The sequence below is a fragment of the Pterocles gutturalis genome, unplaced genomic scaffold (genome assembly GCF_000699245.1).
Source record: "Pterocles gutturalis isolate BGI_N339 unplaced genomic scaffold, ASM69924v1 scaffold3202, whole genome shotgun sequence".
NCBI classification, from domain to species: Eukaryota; Metazoa; Chordata; class Aves; order Pterocliformes; family Pteroclidae; genus Pterocles; species Pterocles gutturalis.
This window is the reverse complement of record NW_010112550.1, coordinates 54404-68098: the sequence shown is the minus strand read 5'-3', so window position 1 is coordinate 68098 and position 13695 is coordinate 54404. Positions and strand designations below refer to the sequence as shown.

Genomic DNA, 13695 nt, shown 5'->3' with positions numbered 1-13695 from the left:
TCCCTAAAAGCTGAAGTCTTTAGTAAAATCTAATGGGTTTTTCTATTTATATGTTGCAAATCTGAGCAAATCATCTGGGCATCTATCACATAAACTGCTGAGAACTTTAATAAGTGCCTTACTACTACTTTCTTTTTTAAAGATTAATTTTCATAACATTTTTCAGCACAAAGAATACAAATAATACTGTGGTTTTAAGTGGAAAAATAAGTCAGTTGATGCAGAAGAGAGGTTAAAGTTTTTTGGTGGTTTGGTTTTTTTGGGGTTTTTTTGTTTTTTTTGTTTTTAATGAATAGAAGGACCTACGTTTCACTGGTATATTTGGAGTAGTTCATTATGGTAGTTACTAGAGCTCATGCAGAGACTAGCATGCAGAATATGGTTTGTCCATTAAGTAAAAAATACCACAATGTAGTGTAGTTCTGTGCTGAACAATATTTTACCTTTAATGAAATAGATTATCAGCTAAGAAATTTGGAACTGCCTAGTGACCTTTCATGTGAATCTCTTTCAGGCACCTTTTTGGGCATACATCCTGGGTGCATTAGGACTTTTTATCTACCAGTCTCTGGATGCCATTGATGGGAAGCAAGCCAGAAGAACAAACAGTAGTTCTCCTCTAGGAGAACTCTTTGATCATGGTTGCGACTCTATTTCCACAGGTAGCCTTAACCTACTGTTACTCATCCTACTTTTAAAAAAGTTCCCTGTTTTCAAGAGCAGCTGATTAATCACAGATTTGTTGAAGTTGGAAAGGACCTCTGGAGACCATCTAGTCCACCCTTCTGCTCAGAGCACAGGCAGCATGTTCCCTCCTCTTAGGGTAACTCCACCATCCCCTGGTCACTGCAGCCAAGGCTGCCCCTGACCTTTACATCTCTGACCAGTAGCAGGGAGGATATTTCAGAAGTACCTTCAGCAGATGTTGGGTAACGTGTTTTGCTCTTACTGTGTATCTTCCCGTACAATGTTCTTTGAATGAGCTAGGTGGTGAACAAAGGATTCTGTAAGAGCATGCTTAGAGATTCTTTACTGTATATAGCCTGCGTTTTCCAGTAAGGTATAGATGATGCTTAATAAAGGATTTTAAGTATCTAAAAGACTGATGCTGGCATGTGAAACTAAGAGTTCTGCTTTAGGAGTGAGATGCCAAAATAACAGTTTGATAATATGGCATCAGTCCTACCACTTAGGAGAAGGATAATTTACGTTCCTTAGAAGAATGAGTTTAAAAAAAAAGTTGATTTGGACTCCTTAAAAAGTAAGCCTTGCTCAGTTTTACTTTCTATAGCTTATCTGCTGCTGGTGGAAATGCCTGTCCTTCTATAAAAGCTTAATGGCTGAAACATTTGCCCTGGGAGTTGGTGTGTTCTTTACACCTCACTTCCCATAGAAGTGCAACTACCAGTCTCTTTGAGCTCGGCTCTTCAGTTGAAGCTGTCAGTGTCACAAAGAACATGAGATGACAAGGCCAGAAGAGAGAATGACCTGCTGAAGGCTAGAAGGCGGGGCCCTCACTTGGAAGGAATCCTGTGTTTTGGTGTCTCCTGACAGGACTGTCCCTGAGGTTAGCTACTCAGTAAAGTGTCAGTCATATCATTACTTTGTTACAGTGATGCAAAATGCCTTGTGATTTTTTTTTTATTTCTCTTAACTGCAAGCAAAGAGGACATATGACTAACATGTTCATTTCTGCTTTTCAGTTTTTGTTGTCCTTGGATCCTGCATAGCAATCCGACTAGGAACAAATCCTGACTGGTTGTTTTTCTGTTGTTTTGTGGGACTGTTCATGTTCTATTCTGCTCACTGGCAGACATATGTATCAGGCATACTAAGGTTTGGAAAGTAAGTAGGTATCTTTAGAAGTACATGTGGCTTAATGTCCGAGACTGCTAGCTACTTGATTTCCATTTCTTCTTGTTTTTTTTTCCCTGCTCTCTCTTCCTCTTACCTTCTTCCTTATCTCCCTTCCAGCCTAGCAGACTTGTGTTTTACTTGGCAAGAACTTTAAAACTCTGCACAATACTGAGTAGAAGATGAGTTCTTTTAGCAGCTGATTTTAGCTTTATATATATTTAACTGCATGCATTTGGCTCTTTGTCTGCAGATTTGTTCTCGGAACCCATAGAAGCACCATGCAGGCTCAGACCAGAGAAGTCTTGCCTGCAGTGTAAACAAATGCTCTGTGTAGCAGCAGAGACAGAGCAAGCATCTACAGTACCTCCCTTTGTAACCTCCCAGCCACAGAACAGTGGGACTCTGAACTACATGCATTTTTAGCGAAATTCCCCTGCTAATGGGTTTCCCTTCCATAGACGTCTTCAGTCTTCCTTTGAACTAACTCTGTGCATCCATTGCATCCTTTGGCGAGGACTTCCATGGAGCTATGGCAGTGCTTGCAGAATTACCCCAGGTTTATGTGGGGGCTTTGCTCTTAATCTTGCTCATACTGGCTTTGATGTCCTTTAGGTTTTGTTTAGGTCACAGTTCTAGAGATTGTTGTGATGCTGTTCATGACTTGGTAGAAATTTCACCTGTTCTCACTGCAGTGTAGGAGAAGGAGTCATGACATCAACATAGAAGATAACATTTTCAATTTAACTCCGAATAATGTGGGGATTGCTGCACCCTCCGGCAGCTGTGGTGGTGCCTAGCCATGGCCTTTTGCTGTTTTTAAAAATGAGCTGCACTTTAGTAACGATTTCTGAAAAGAGGAAAAGATCAGAGACTTCTGTAGCAGCAAAACTGGAAATATGTGATAGATGAAGGCTATCCTGCTGATCCTAGTCATGTGCTAAGCCACCTGTTTATAGTCCTAACTAGCTCCAACCTGCAAGAAGCACCTTAGCAAATATAAGCATCACTGGGCACACAGCCTAGTGATCATCTATCCTTGCATACTGTTTGATATCTGTATCAAAAGCAAGCTGTCTCTGTGGTAATGCTAAGAGCTCTTTTTTTATTTGCTGATAATGCATTTTACCACACAAACTATAACTCTTCTATCTGCCTACCCATTCTACTTTTTTAAAGGACATCTTTGTGCTGGACATAGATGCTTTAGAGTGATGGCTGAAATAGGATAATTTCCATAAGTGACAGTGGACTATACTGAAGGGAGATGGACTATGCCATGAGCTCTGGGGTTTTTCATACATGATTGCTTTTCTGTGCCTTTTGTTCTTGCATAAAATGTGAGAACTTTCAGGAAGGCACTGAGACTCCTACACCACATAAAGATATATTCATTAAAAATCTAATGGCTTCTACGTAAATATAGTGATAGTGCATAGTACAAGCAGTCTGGAATGGCCTGGTGTTCCATGCTTACTGTTTGAAGTTAAATAGACAGAACTTTTCTCCAAGATAACTTATTTCTGTTTAGTGAAAACAGGTCAGAGTTGTTTTCAAGGCTCGCAATTTTATTTCTCTTAAGCATAGAAGTGAGAGTCTAAATGCTAAATATGATAATACATAATAACATGGATGGAAGCATTCACTGATGCTATTCCTGAATTAGCAGCACTTGATTTGAGAGTGTCCTAGCGCTGATGGCCAGGAAGGATCAGAGCACCTGGGTGCTGTCAAGCTATGTAGAAGATCACCCAGTGTTTGATTAAATTCTTTTAACTGTTATTTGGGATGTGTTGCAACCAGCAGTCTGAGCCTCTCTAAAATTAAGTCCTAAACTTTGGCAAATACAATGACTCAGCTTCAAGCTTGAGCCACCTCCCACCACCAGCAACAGCGGGTGCAGTATACCTTAGAAATCTAGGTTTTAATACTATAGTGTATGAACTCTGAACACTTGTACTTGCATATGGATGCTTTTGCATGATGTAACTAAGCAGTTCAGTGTGCATCTACAGCAATGACTGGGCAGATGTAACACCTCATCCCTGGTAGAGAGGGGAAGCCCCCTCCCAGCAGCACTGCCCCGTTTCCCTGCTGCACAGACTCCGTCACTTGACTTCAAGCCAATTCATGAAGCGGGCAGAAGATTAAAAACCTACACTAGGCTAGCAAGCTGAATTGGTTCACCTTACAGTCTGATGAGCACTAGACCTAGTACAAGTGAGGGAGCACAATGGTGTAGGAAGAAGACTACCCATTGCAACAGCTTTCAACAGTGACAAGCAGCTCAGCTTATCATCTAGTTATTGCTTCATCTTTGGCTCTTCTAAGACTAAGAGTCTGAAGCTTGTGATGAAATTTAGCATATGTTATCACTATCTTTCTGATGAAAGAAGAGGGTTTAATGTTACTGTAATTATCAAGATCAGACTTTTTCCATTAGCCAAGAGTTGATTCCTGTTTCCCCTTAAAAATACACTGATTTCCTGTGCAAACAGTTCATGTGCTAAGCAAGTGATGATACATGTTTACTTTGGTCATAATACCTTAAAACCCAAAATTATTCTAACTGCTTAAAGAAATGTTCTGTTTTAAACATCAATTGTCAGTGTTTGCTGGTAACATCAGTACAAGGATCAGGTACCTGTCTCAAAGTGTTTGGTGGTATGAAGGGTACCTTAGATATGCACACTTATTTATTTTAAAGCTTTACTGAAAGTATCGATTCTTTCTCTTGAGCTTCTGCTTAACTTTTCTTATATATTCAGGTCTTCTCAAAATATTTCAGCAAATACAGCGAGACTGTATTTGTCTGAGAGCAAAAAAGGTGGAATGCAGAGTCTAGACTTTAAGGGGCATACAAGGCCACCTATTTGAAAAAAATGTTTTTATGGAAAAAAGCAAGATATCAATTATATGTCTTCTGAAACAGGACAGATGCTTAGCTATCCACTGAGTCAGTCCTCAAAGTACTGCCCTTCTGTTTTGCAGGCTGTATCTGTCAAGTTTTCATGCTATGATGGCTTAAAGAAATCCCTTCTATCCCAGCCTGCTCTTCATGGCCTATACTTTTATATGATAAGCTTTTAATTGAAATGTTTTATTGTATTTACTGTGAACTTGCCTTAAACTTTGATACTTGCACAGCAATAAGTCTGTAAATTTATACAAAATTCTGAAATAGTTAACAATGTAGTCATTAAATATTTCCCCCTATTAAAATTATATGTAGCTTGCTCTAAATAAGGAGTATAGGTTTAATTTTAAATCTTAACCAGAGATGTATCCCTCCATATACAGTATCTTTCTCAGTCAAGGAAAATCGTATTCTGTATACAAGGAGGTAATTTGAAGTACTTTTAAGGAGATAATTTATAGTCACTGTTTTTTGATTCCCAGCCTGCCTGCCTTACGCTTACAGCAAAGAGACCTCTTCTTTAACTAAATCTCCCATTTTTTTCCTTCACAGAGTTGATGTAACTGAAGTTCAGATAGCCATAACAATGCTGCTCTTGGTATCTGCATATGGTGGCCCAGCAATATGGGACCATAAGGTAAGTGTATTAAGTATCCAGAGTTCCTCTTGGATATTCAGTTCCTGTTTGCGTTCACAGTTCCTACAGTATTTGAAGTACAAGTACCATCAACATCTACTAGTTGTCTAACGTTCTGGTTTAGCTTATTGTACACATGTGGGTTATTTTTATGTTGTAGTTACCTTATGTATGCAGAAATTTAGAGCTACATAGAGGAAAAAAGACTCCATCTGCCACCTACAAACTTCTGATCTGGAACTAATACTCTGCAGATACTTAAGCTTTAACAAGTAGCTTTGGTTCTAGTTCTATTTCTTTAATATATTTTATTGTAAGACATACATTTCTGTTCAGTTAAATAATTTATAGGATACTTTATTTTAAAATTTAAAGATTATGTGCTTTAATCTAACAAAACCATGGGATGAAGTCAGGGGGTTTTTGGTTAAGTAATCCAGATTTACTTGCCAGTGGAGATGTACTGATTTTTAACAGTTATGTCAGAGCTGACATAACTGTAAATATCTATATTTAAAGAATCATTTTCTGTCCAAAACTATTTCCCTATCTCTGACTTTGATTCTGATCTTTAAAGGTGCACTTTAGTGGATGGGATCAAAAGTATGTTAGACTATTGTCTTCATCCTTTCTTGGGTCTTTACTCAGAAATGTGTAGTTCTGTTTGTTTATACTGCATGGAAGAGCTGAGACTATTCCATGCTATTGATAAGCAATGCAAATTAATTGAAATTAATTCACTAGTTTACTCAGCAATTAAGAAGTGTTTAGCTAAACTTTGTTTCCTTTCCCCATCCTGTAAGATGCTTTTGTTCTATTTTCAAACAGCTTATTTTCATGTTGGAAAATTAAGTAGGGGCATTAGACTTTATTATGATTTATTTTTTTTCAGTATTAAAATCTGTGGTAGTTATGCTGTATCTCAAAACAATCTATATTCAAAAATATAGTCAATGGTTTCAATTTATTATTACTTTTTTTTTTTTTAATCCTCTGCTGCCTGTGGAAGTTTCCTTGAAACTGCAATTGATTCTGAAAGGTAACTGTTTAATTAAAATTTGTATCTGGAGATTATTCTAAATGCAAAGATACAGCATACAAACAACATTTACCAAAAGACATAGCAGGCAGATGGTGTTTATATTTCCTGTGGTTCAGTATTGTGTTACCCAGTGAAATAGTAGGAACTATCCTTCTCCCCCTTCCCATGCCTTGGTGATTCAGTAGTCTGTGTCAAGTCTTTGCTTATGTAGTAAAAATATTTGAAGAACATTGTAAGGACAAACACAGTAGGATATAACTGAATTTCAAGACCAGAACTTAAGTACTCAAAAGTCGAGTTTAAACATCAAAGAAATTCATCATCTCCTTAGTGAGGAAATAAATTCCAAACACTGTCCTGCTGAGCTTGTTCTTGGGAAAGCAAGAGTTCAAATAAAACAATTGTTTATTAGACATCAGTAGCTTTTAAAATGACTTTTGAAAAAAGCTGTTATCCTTAACTTTTAATATCTTTCTCTTATTTTTCCTGCTAAGGTCCCTTTGGTGGACTTAGAACTGAAGTTCATTGCAGTTTTTGGCATACTGTGTGGAACAGCACTTTCTTCTTTCAATTACTTCCGTGTCATCTTTGGCGGAGGGGTTGGAAAAAATGGATCTACAATAGCAGTAAGTTGCTTTAAAAATATGAATGAGGCTTGAATAATTTATGTCTGTAATTTATTGCATTTCAGATGATCATAAGCATTATCTGTTTAAGCATTTAAGCAGACAAGCTGTGAGTGTTGGCCGGCTAAAGCAAAGACTTCATTGTCTACTTTCGCTCTACGTGTTACTGGATTCTTCTGTTATAGGAACCAGCAATGAATTTTCTTACAAAATTGATTAGTGGTCACTGCAAGGGATACTGATAGCATTGGCATAATGCTAGTGGACTTTCCCCCAGTTTTGACAGTTCTGTTTTTGTTTAATGGAATTTGCAATATGTATAAAATCTGGACCTTACTGTGTGACCGAAGCCTAAGACAAATTTTCTGTCCATTTGTATTTCAGGGAACAAGTGTTCTTTCACCAGGCCTGCACATTGGACTGCTTATCACATTAGCCATTATGATCTATAAGAAGTCTACAACTCAGCTGTTTGAAAAACATTCTTGCCTGTACGTCTTGACATTTGGATTTGTGAATGCTAAAATCTCACAGAAGTTGGTGGTAAGGAATCTTGTTTCACTCGTAAACCTCCTAAAACTAAACTGGTTCTTGGCTTAATGCTTGCTGGATCAGTGGGCACTGCATGAGTGTTCCTATTCTGCCCTGCCACTGTATAACTAGTTTCGCTGTGACCAAGACACTGAACTATCAGACACAGGCTTGTACAGAGAGATTATATATGACACTGATGCAAACACATACTTATTGTTGAATGTATTGGTTAGAACTTTCTAACTTACTGCTAGAAATTTACTCTCTGTCTTTAATGTAACTGTGGTCCCTCAAGCCTTACTAACAGTGCTGTGACTTCTGATTTAATTATCTGAAATAGGAATTTACTTTAATCATTAAAATGAAGAGAAACTTTTCTATCTTTTTCTCTTTTGTAATTAAAACCTTCATCAATGGATTAAAAGAAAAGGATTAAAAGAAAATAAAACCTGCCTTATTACATATTTGCTAACAACAGTAATCCAGCCAGCTGATTTTTTTCTTTTTTTCCGGCATGACATTTTCAAACACGAGGAAACAGGTAATCTACAGACTTTCTTGTTAAACAGCAGTCACCTAGTGAGCTACTGACTTGGTTCAAGAGAGAGAATGCTGATAAGCAGACTGAGCCTTAAGATTGAACTTGAGGCAGTCACCTATTTTGTCAAACACCTTGGCTCCTTCACTCACTCAGAGGACCCCTGGGTCCTTTTAACCAGCAGTCATGACTGTATGTTTGTCAAGTCAATCATGGGCACTTCTGAGCAAACCATGTTTCCCTTGATGCTTTATGTGTAGCTTTGAGGATAGTCTGGTCCAGAGGCAAATCTGTAAAGGTAGTGGGGAAAGGATTTCGTGGGTCTAGCTCTCACAGTTTTCTGATACTATTCCAGGAGGCCTTGTCGTGAGCAAACTGCAGTAAAAGCTAAGGGCACGACCAGGTGGGAGGCCCAGTGGAGGCACGAGCCAAGGTCTGTGCACTTTGTATGGATGTGCCAGAGCTGCTCCATGGGCACGAATCATGCATAGTTGTTGCACATCGCACCAGATGTGAACCAGGAATTGCTCCCTGCCTCAGATCCCCTGAGCAGGAGAGATGCATCCTTAGCTGGCTTAGAGTGGAAGCCTTTGTTAGCTCTCCTCTGGATGTAAGCCTTTGTGGTTTGTCCTGTTTTCAGACTAGGACACTCACAGGCTTTTCTGTGAATTTTGCTGTTCAGCATAGAGTTGAACATGATTTGTATTTTGCTAAGAGACCACTTTGTTCACAGGAACCCCTCAGTACTTTAATAATATTTGCCACGTATCCACGATGCATGGAAACAAGGAATGACATGGCAATTTCTTATGGCAAACTTGGCACCTAGACTACTTTCCTTCTGCCATTTTTGAGCTTCCTTATACGGACTCTTCATATGTCCTTTGTGTGGTCTCTGACTATTTACAAAAAACTCTTCTGCCTCTCAGTTAAAGGTCAGCTTAAGTTGTCTCTAAAAATGCTACATATAGAAGGATCAATGTGTGTGGGGGGAAGAGATTCCCTCCTCCCACTCATCTTTCTTCTTCTCTTGGTCATTCTGTACATCACTATCTCTGCTAAACAGTGAAAACAAGTCTCGTCACTTAAGCAAAAGCCTAGTTTCTAGCTGTCTTTTTGGCTAAGTAAAGCAAAAATTTTCAAGTTAGACTTGTAAACATTTTAAGTGAATAGTATTCGTTTTCAGTAATACACTTGCATAGTCTTACCCTTCAAATACAGCACTGAAAAAATAGAGTGGGGAACCCCTGCAAATAGCTAAAATGCACTGGTGTAGGTGTAATATATTACAAAAGAACATAATTGAAGGACATGTACAGGTTTTTTATTTAAAAGTCAAAACATACCAATTGATAATTCAGATAGCTGTTATCACTGATTAAAGTGCTATATATTGATTGATTACCCTGGAAGGAGATTACTTGCTCCTTGGGAAGGATACCATCAGGGAGCAGCAGGCCCTGAAGCATTTATGAAGCCCTTCGCCTGCCTCCTTGCTTCCTAAGAACTGGGGACAGCAGGCTGTTGCTGGGTAAGGATGTCATGTCCTTTCAACACTAAGGTGTAGGTTTTATGGTAGTTACATTGATCTTGTAGTGGTGCATTTTTGTCTCTTTTTTAATTTTTTTTTTTAAATTTATTTAACATAGGTGGCTCACATGACAAAAAGTGAAATCTGTCTTCAGGACACTGCATTTATTGGGCCAGGACTTCTGTTTTTGGACCAGTACTTCAACAGTTTTGTTGATGAATATATTGTTCTATGGATAGCATTGGTAAGCATTTTGTTTTATACTTTTCATTTGAAGCATACTTAAAGCAATGGATTGAGAACTGTCCCTGTCATTCTGCTCTGCCACTTCTGACTGGCTCAAATTTCAGCTGTCACTGCAGAAGGAGTGCCAGGATACCACATAAACATGTATTTTGGGAACTGGCTGTCTTTCTTTTGAGCAGAGATGTGAAAGTAAATTTACAGATCTCTCTTTTAATGATGCTTTAGTTCAGGTGATTTGTTTAAAGTTATTCTGCTAACTGCAGAGTAATAACATTTGTTTATCAGACTTTGGAAGTGTTTAATGCTGTTTGGTTTTTGTTTTTTTTTTTTTTTTCTTCTAAAATAGACTACTCTATACCTATATGTTAAAATACTTGTTAAAACTGTCACTTGGATAAATTGATTCAAGTGTAGATTAATTTATAGTAGGGACTATTTTTAAAAAATATTTGTTTTTTTGTAACCTGTTCTGTTTTGTTCTTTTGAAGTTCATATCGTTGTTTGATATGCTGAGATATGCCACTGGTGTATGCCTACAGATTGCTGCTCATCTTCATATACATGTCTTCAGAATTTCATCTCATCAAGCTTCTGAACAGGTTCAAAACCATAATGAGTGATTAAATAGGTCAAGAACAAGAGGAGAAGCAGTTAGGGGAATGCTGAATGAAGCAGCCTCTCTTTTTTGGGAAGACAGATTAAGTTTTTCAAGAAAATAGTTTTATGAGAAAGCTTACTCTATCCCAGATATTACCAGATGTTAGAATTACTAAATACAAAGTCCTGCAGATTCTATTGTGATCAATACTTTTGAACCAGGATGTATTTCCTCCTGTGTTCCAGTCATTTCAGCTGTTATTTCATATAATGAATACTGCATTTGAAACTTTTGCCGTTTCCTGTTGGGTAATGTTAATTCTGTACTTCTGGTTCGGTGAACGTAGACTGCAAACCAATGTGCTACCAACCAGAATTTTCCCTAGACCAAGTGACTAATTTAGCACTAGTTTCTGAAGTCGTCTTGGAACTGCTGTGAAGTGGTAGTCAGAGGTATCAATGAATACAGTACTGCATTATTAAGACTGGTAAAATGAGGCATCCGTGAGGAAAAACTACTCCTTAGTCTCTGTTCTGGTATTTCTAAAGAACAAGTTACTGGATCAGTAGGATGAAGGAGGTGTAGCTCAGGAAAATTTTCTTCTATTTCAAAATACTGTTACAAGTGCCTTTAGGATTCATGCATTCTCCAAGTATATAACCTACTGTTACTAAATACAATTGTAGTTTGTATTTTCTTTTAAGGTCAGTTTCTGGTTTTGTGGTCATAATAAGGTTTGCCTTCTTTGTACTCCATCATTATCTAGATTATAGGTAGTTGTGTACTTCAAGGACACTACCTACGCTAACTTGTATCTGTGAAACTGCACAAGTGAACGACAAAGTTCATTGATAAGCTTAAATGACTGTGACAGTTTGTGACAATACAACCCACCCGTATGTAATTCCCTCTGAAGTATGTTTGCTATCACTGTGTTCATCTACCTTATAATCTATCTAATTTGTCTTGTAACTATCACTGTACTTTATCCAAACAAAACTGCACGTAACTAAGCCCTACTGTATATTAAAACTCTCCAAACCAAAGTCGGGCCCACTATCAGCCTTTCTCTAAGAACAGACCCACCAGCTAACATAATGTGGGCTGCTGTTGTCATTAAAGAAAACTTTGAGCAAATCATGACTTGTAAACAAACCCTGTACCCCTCTACACAAGCTCATTTAAAGAGGTACTATTTGAATACAATTTTTGTAAAAAGCTGTTGAATGTGTCTGTAACTGCTTTCAGTTCCTGATATGTAGCTGAGCTGTGAGTTTATAAAGTCCTTCCTGAACTGTACAATAAAGAATGCTATGGTTTTTTTTAAAAAATATTACTACTGCAGCTGCCTAGCTGCACGTTAATTCAAAAAGTCTTCCTGAGGTGTTCAAGGAACTTTAAAAGTGGTGTATTGTCTGACAAATTTGGGAGGAATAAAATGCTATCTACCATGCCCCTGCCTAAGAAGGATATACTGATGCACTTGAGGGCTAACTGTAACAGTTACCGCCAAAGGACTAGCACTATAAGTGACTAAGACTAATTCCAAATGAATCGTACTACTCCTGTTTGAGGCTGGGAAAGACACAGCATCTACACGTGAACTTAGCCTGAACCCAGGCCATGGGCAAATAGAAGATGGTAAACACCAATTCAGTTTGTCTGAATACTGTAAACAAATTAACCACCTGATGGAAAGACATAGGCAACTTTTTTTAGAGTGAGGAGGTTTGATTCCCCAGAATTCTCAAAAATGTGTCATGTAGTAGGTACAAATAGTTTTAAGGATATGATTGAGGTATGTGGAGAATAGGAAAATGCAGAAATCAGTCAGAAAACCAGAAACATGAGGCAATACTAACAAATAAAACCAGAAACATGAGGCAATACTAACAAATAACTTAGTATTGAAGATAGGAAGCAAAACCTGTTAACTGTATTTCAGAGCATCATCTAATTGTTCTTAGAGGGCAGAGACTCAGCAGCAGTTACAAATTAGCACAGTTACCTGTTACCCACCAAGGCCCACACTGCCTCATACATCATTCTAGCAATGCAACTTCTGTGTTTGCTCTTTCCCCGAGTCCTAGCGGATGCAGAACAAAAAGAGCTGTATATCAGTTGCTCATTCAACTTCAGTTGCAATCTAGTACCTGAAGTTTCTGCAAGTTAGCCATCACTAATCTGGCTCCCAGAACTGGAGAACCATCATAAAATGACTTGATTCTGAACTAAAAATGCTAGTAAACTGAGGAAAATAATCTGTATGGACTAATTTTGAAATACATTGCTATGAAAAAAATCACATTTGTGTGTGTGTGTGCGTGTGTGTGTATGGTTTTTGCTTTATCTACCATTGTATTAAATTTTAGCATTAAACATGTTAGGAACTACCTCATTGGTAAAAATGGATATTCAGGCGTAACCGTTTTCTGTAAAAACAAACTGCATGCAAGCTAAGCAGATTTTTTAATTTATACTGATTTACTGTAATGAGACACGTGAAAGATAAATGCTTTATCCTTAAAACTTAGGCCTCCCTAAATTGCTAGTAATTTGGAATAGCAAAAAGTAATATTCCATCTCAAAGGCTTGTAAAAACTTGTACTAAATAAATGAGCTAGATTACTTCTAGCAGTGGTTCTACAAGAATTAAATACCCCAAAATGCATAATGTTTAATTATGCTTACTTGTCATAAAAAGCTGCGATACTCAGCTCATCATTCAAGTAAAGAAGCCTGCTTTTGGGACAAATTACAGCCATTCATAAACCTCTTACTAGTACAAAGATATTACAATGCCTAGTCTAACCAAAAGAGTTAACAAAATTTACTTCAATTTACTTTAATACACATTAAACAATCTTACATGAGCTATGTAATACTCTGTGAACTTTTATAACCACTGATATGTCAGCAGACTAAATGCTGAAACTATATAAATCCTGAAGTCTGCAGCTTGTGAAAAAATGCTTCTATTTGCACAATGCACCTAAAGGCCTAAAGTTATTAGGTAAATCTGGGTGATGCATTTTTCATTAATTCTGCCCGTCGTTACAATTTGGTATTATAAGAAGTGGTACAATTTAAACAGTCCAGTGCTATTGAAAGTGAGTATTAAGTAGTGAAAGAGTAATTGGACAGACAGTAAATGGTTTGGGGTCTGTACCAC

At 37.6% G+C, this 13695-nt stretch overlaps 1 protein-coding gene across 1 annotated transcript in view; it reads left to right on the top strand.

The window, feature by feature from the left end:
• Window positions 1-10685, top strand: part of CHPT1 (choline phosphotransferase 1) — a 12190-nt gene extending 1505 nt beyond the window's left edge. Inside the window, exons 2-7 of the mRNA XM_010074081.1 lie at window positions 515-662; window positions 1704-1845; window positions 5324-5408; window positions 6945-7076; window positions 9798-9923; window positions 10414-10685. Coding sequence (XP_010072383.1) covers window positions 515-662; window positions 1704-1845; window positions 5324-5408; window positions 6945-7076; window positions 9798-9923; window positions 10414-10545 — 765 coding nt within the window. The 3' untranslated portion in view covers window positions 10546-10685. The remainder of the gene's footprint in view (window positions 1-514; window positions 663-1703; window positions 1846-5323; window positions 5409-6944; window positions 7077-9797; window positions 9924-10413) is intronic.
• The last annotated feature ends 3010 nt before the right edge of the window (window positions 10686-13695 follow it).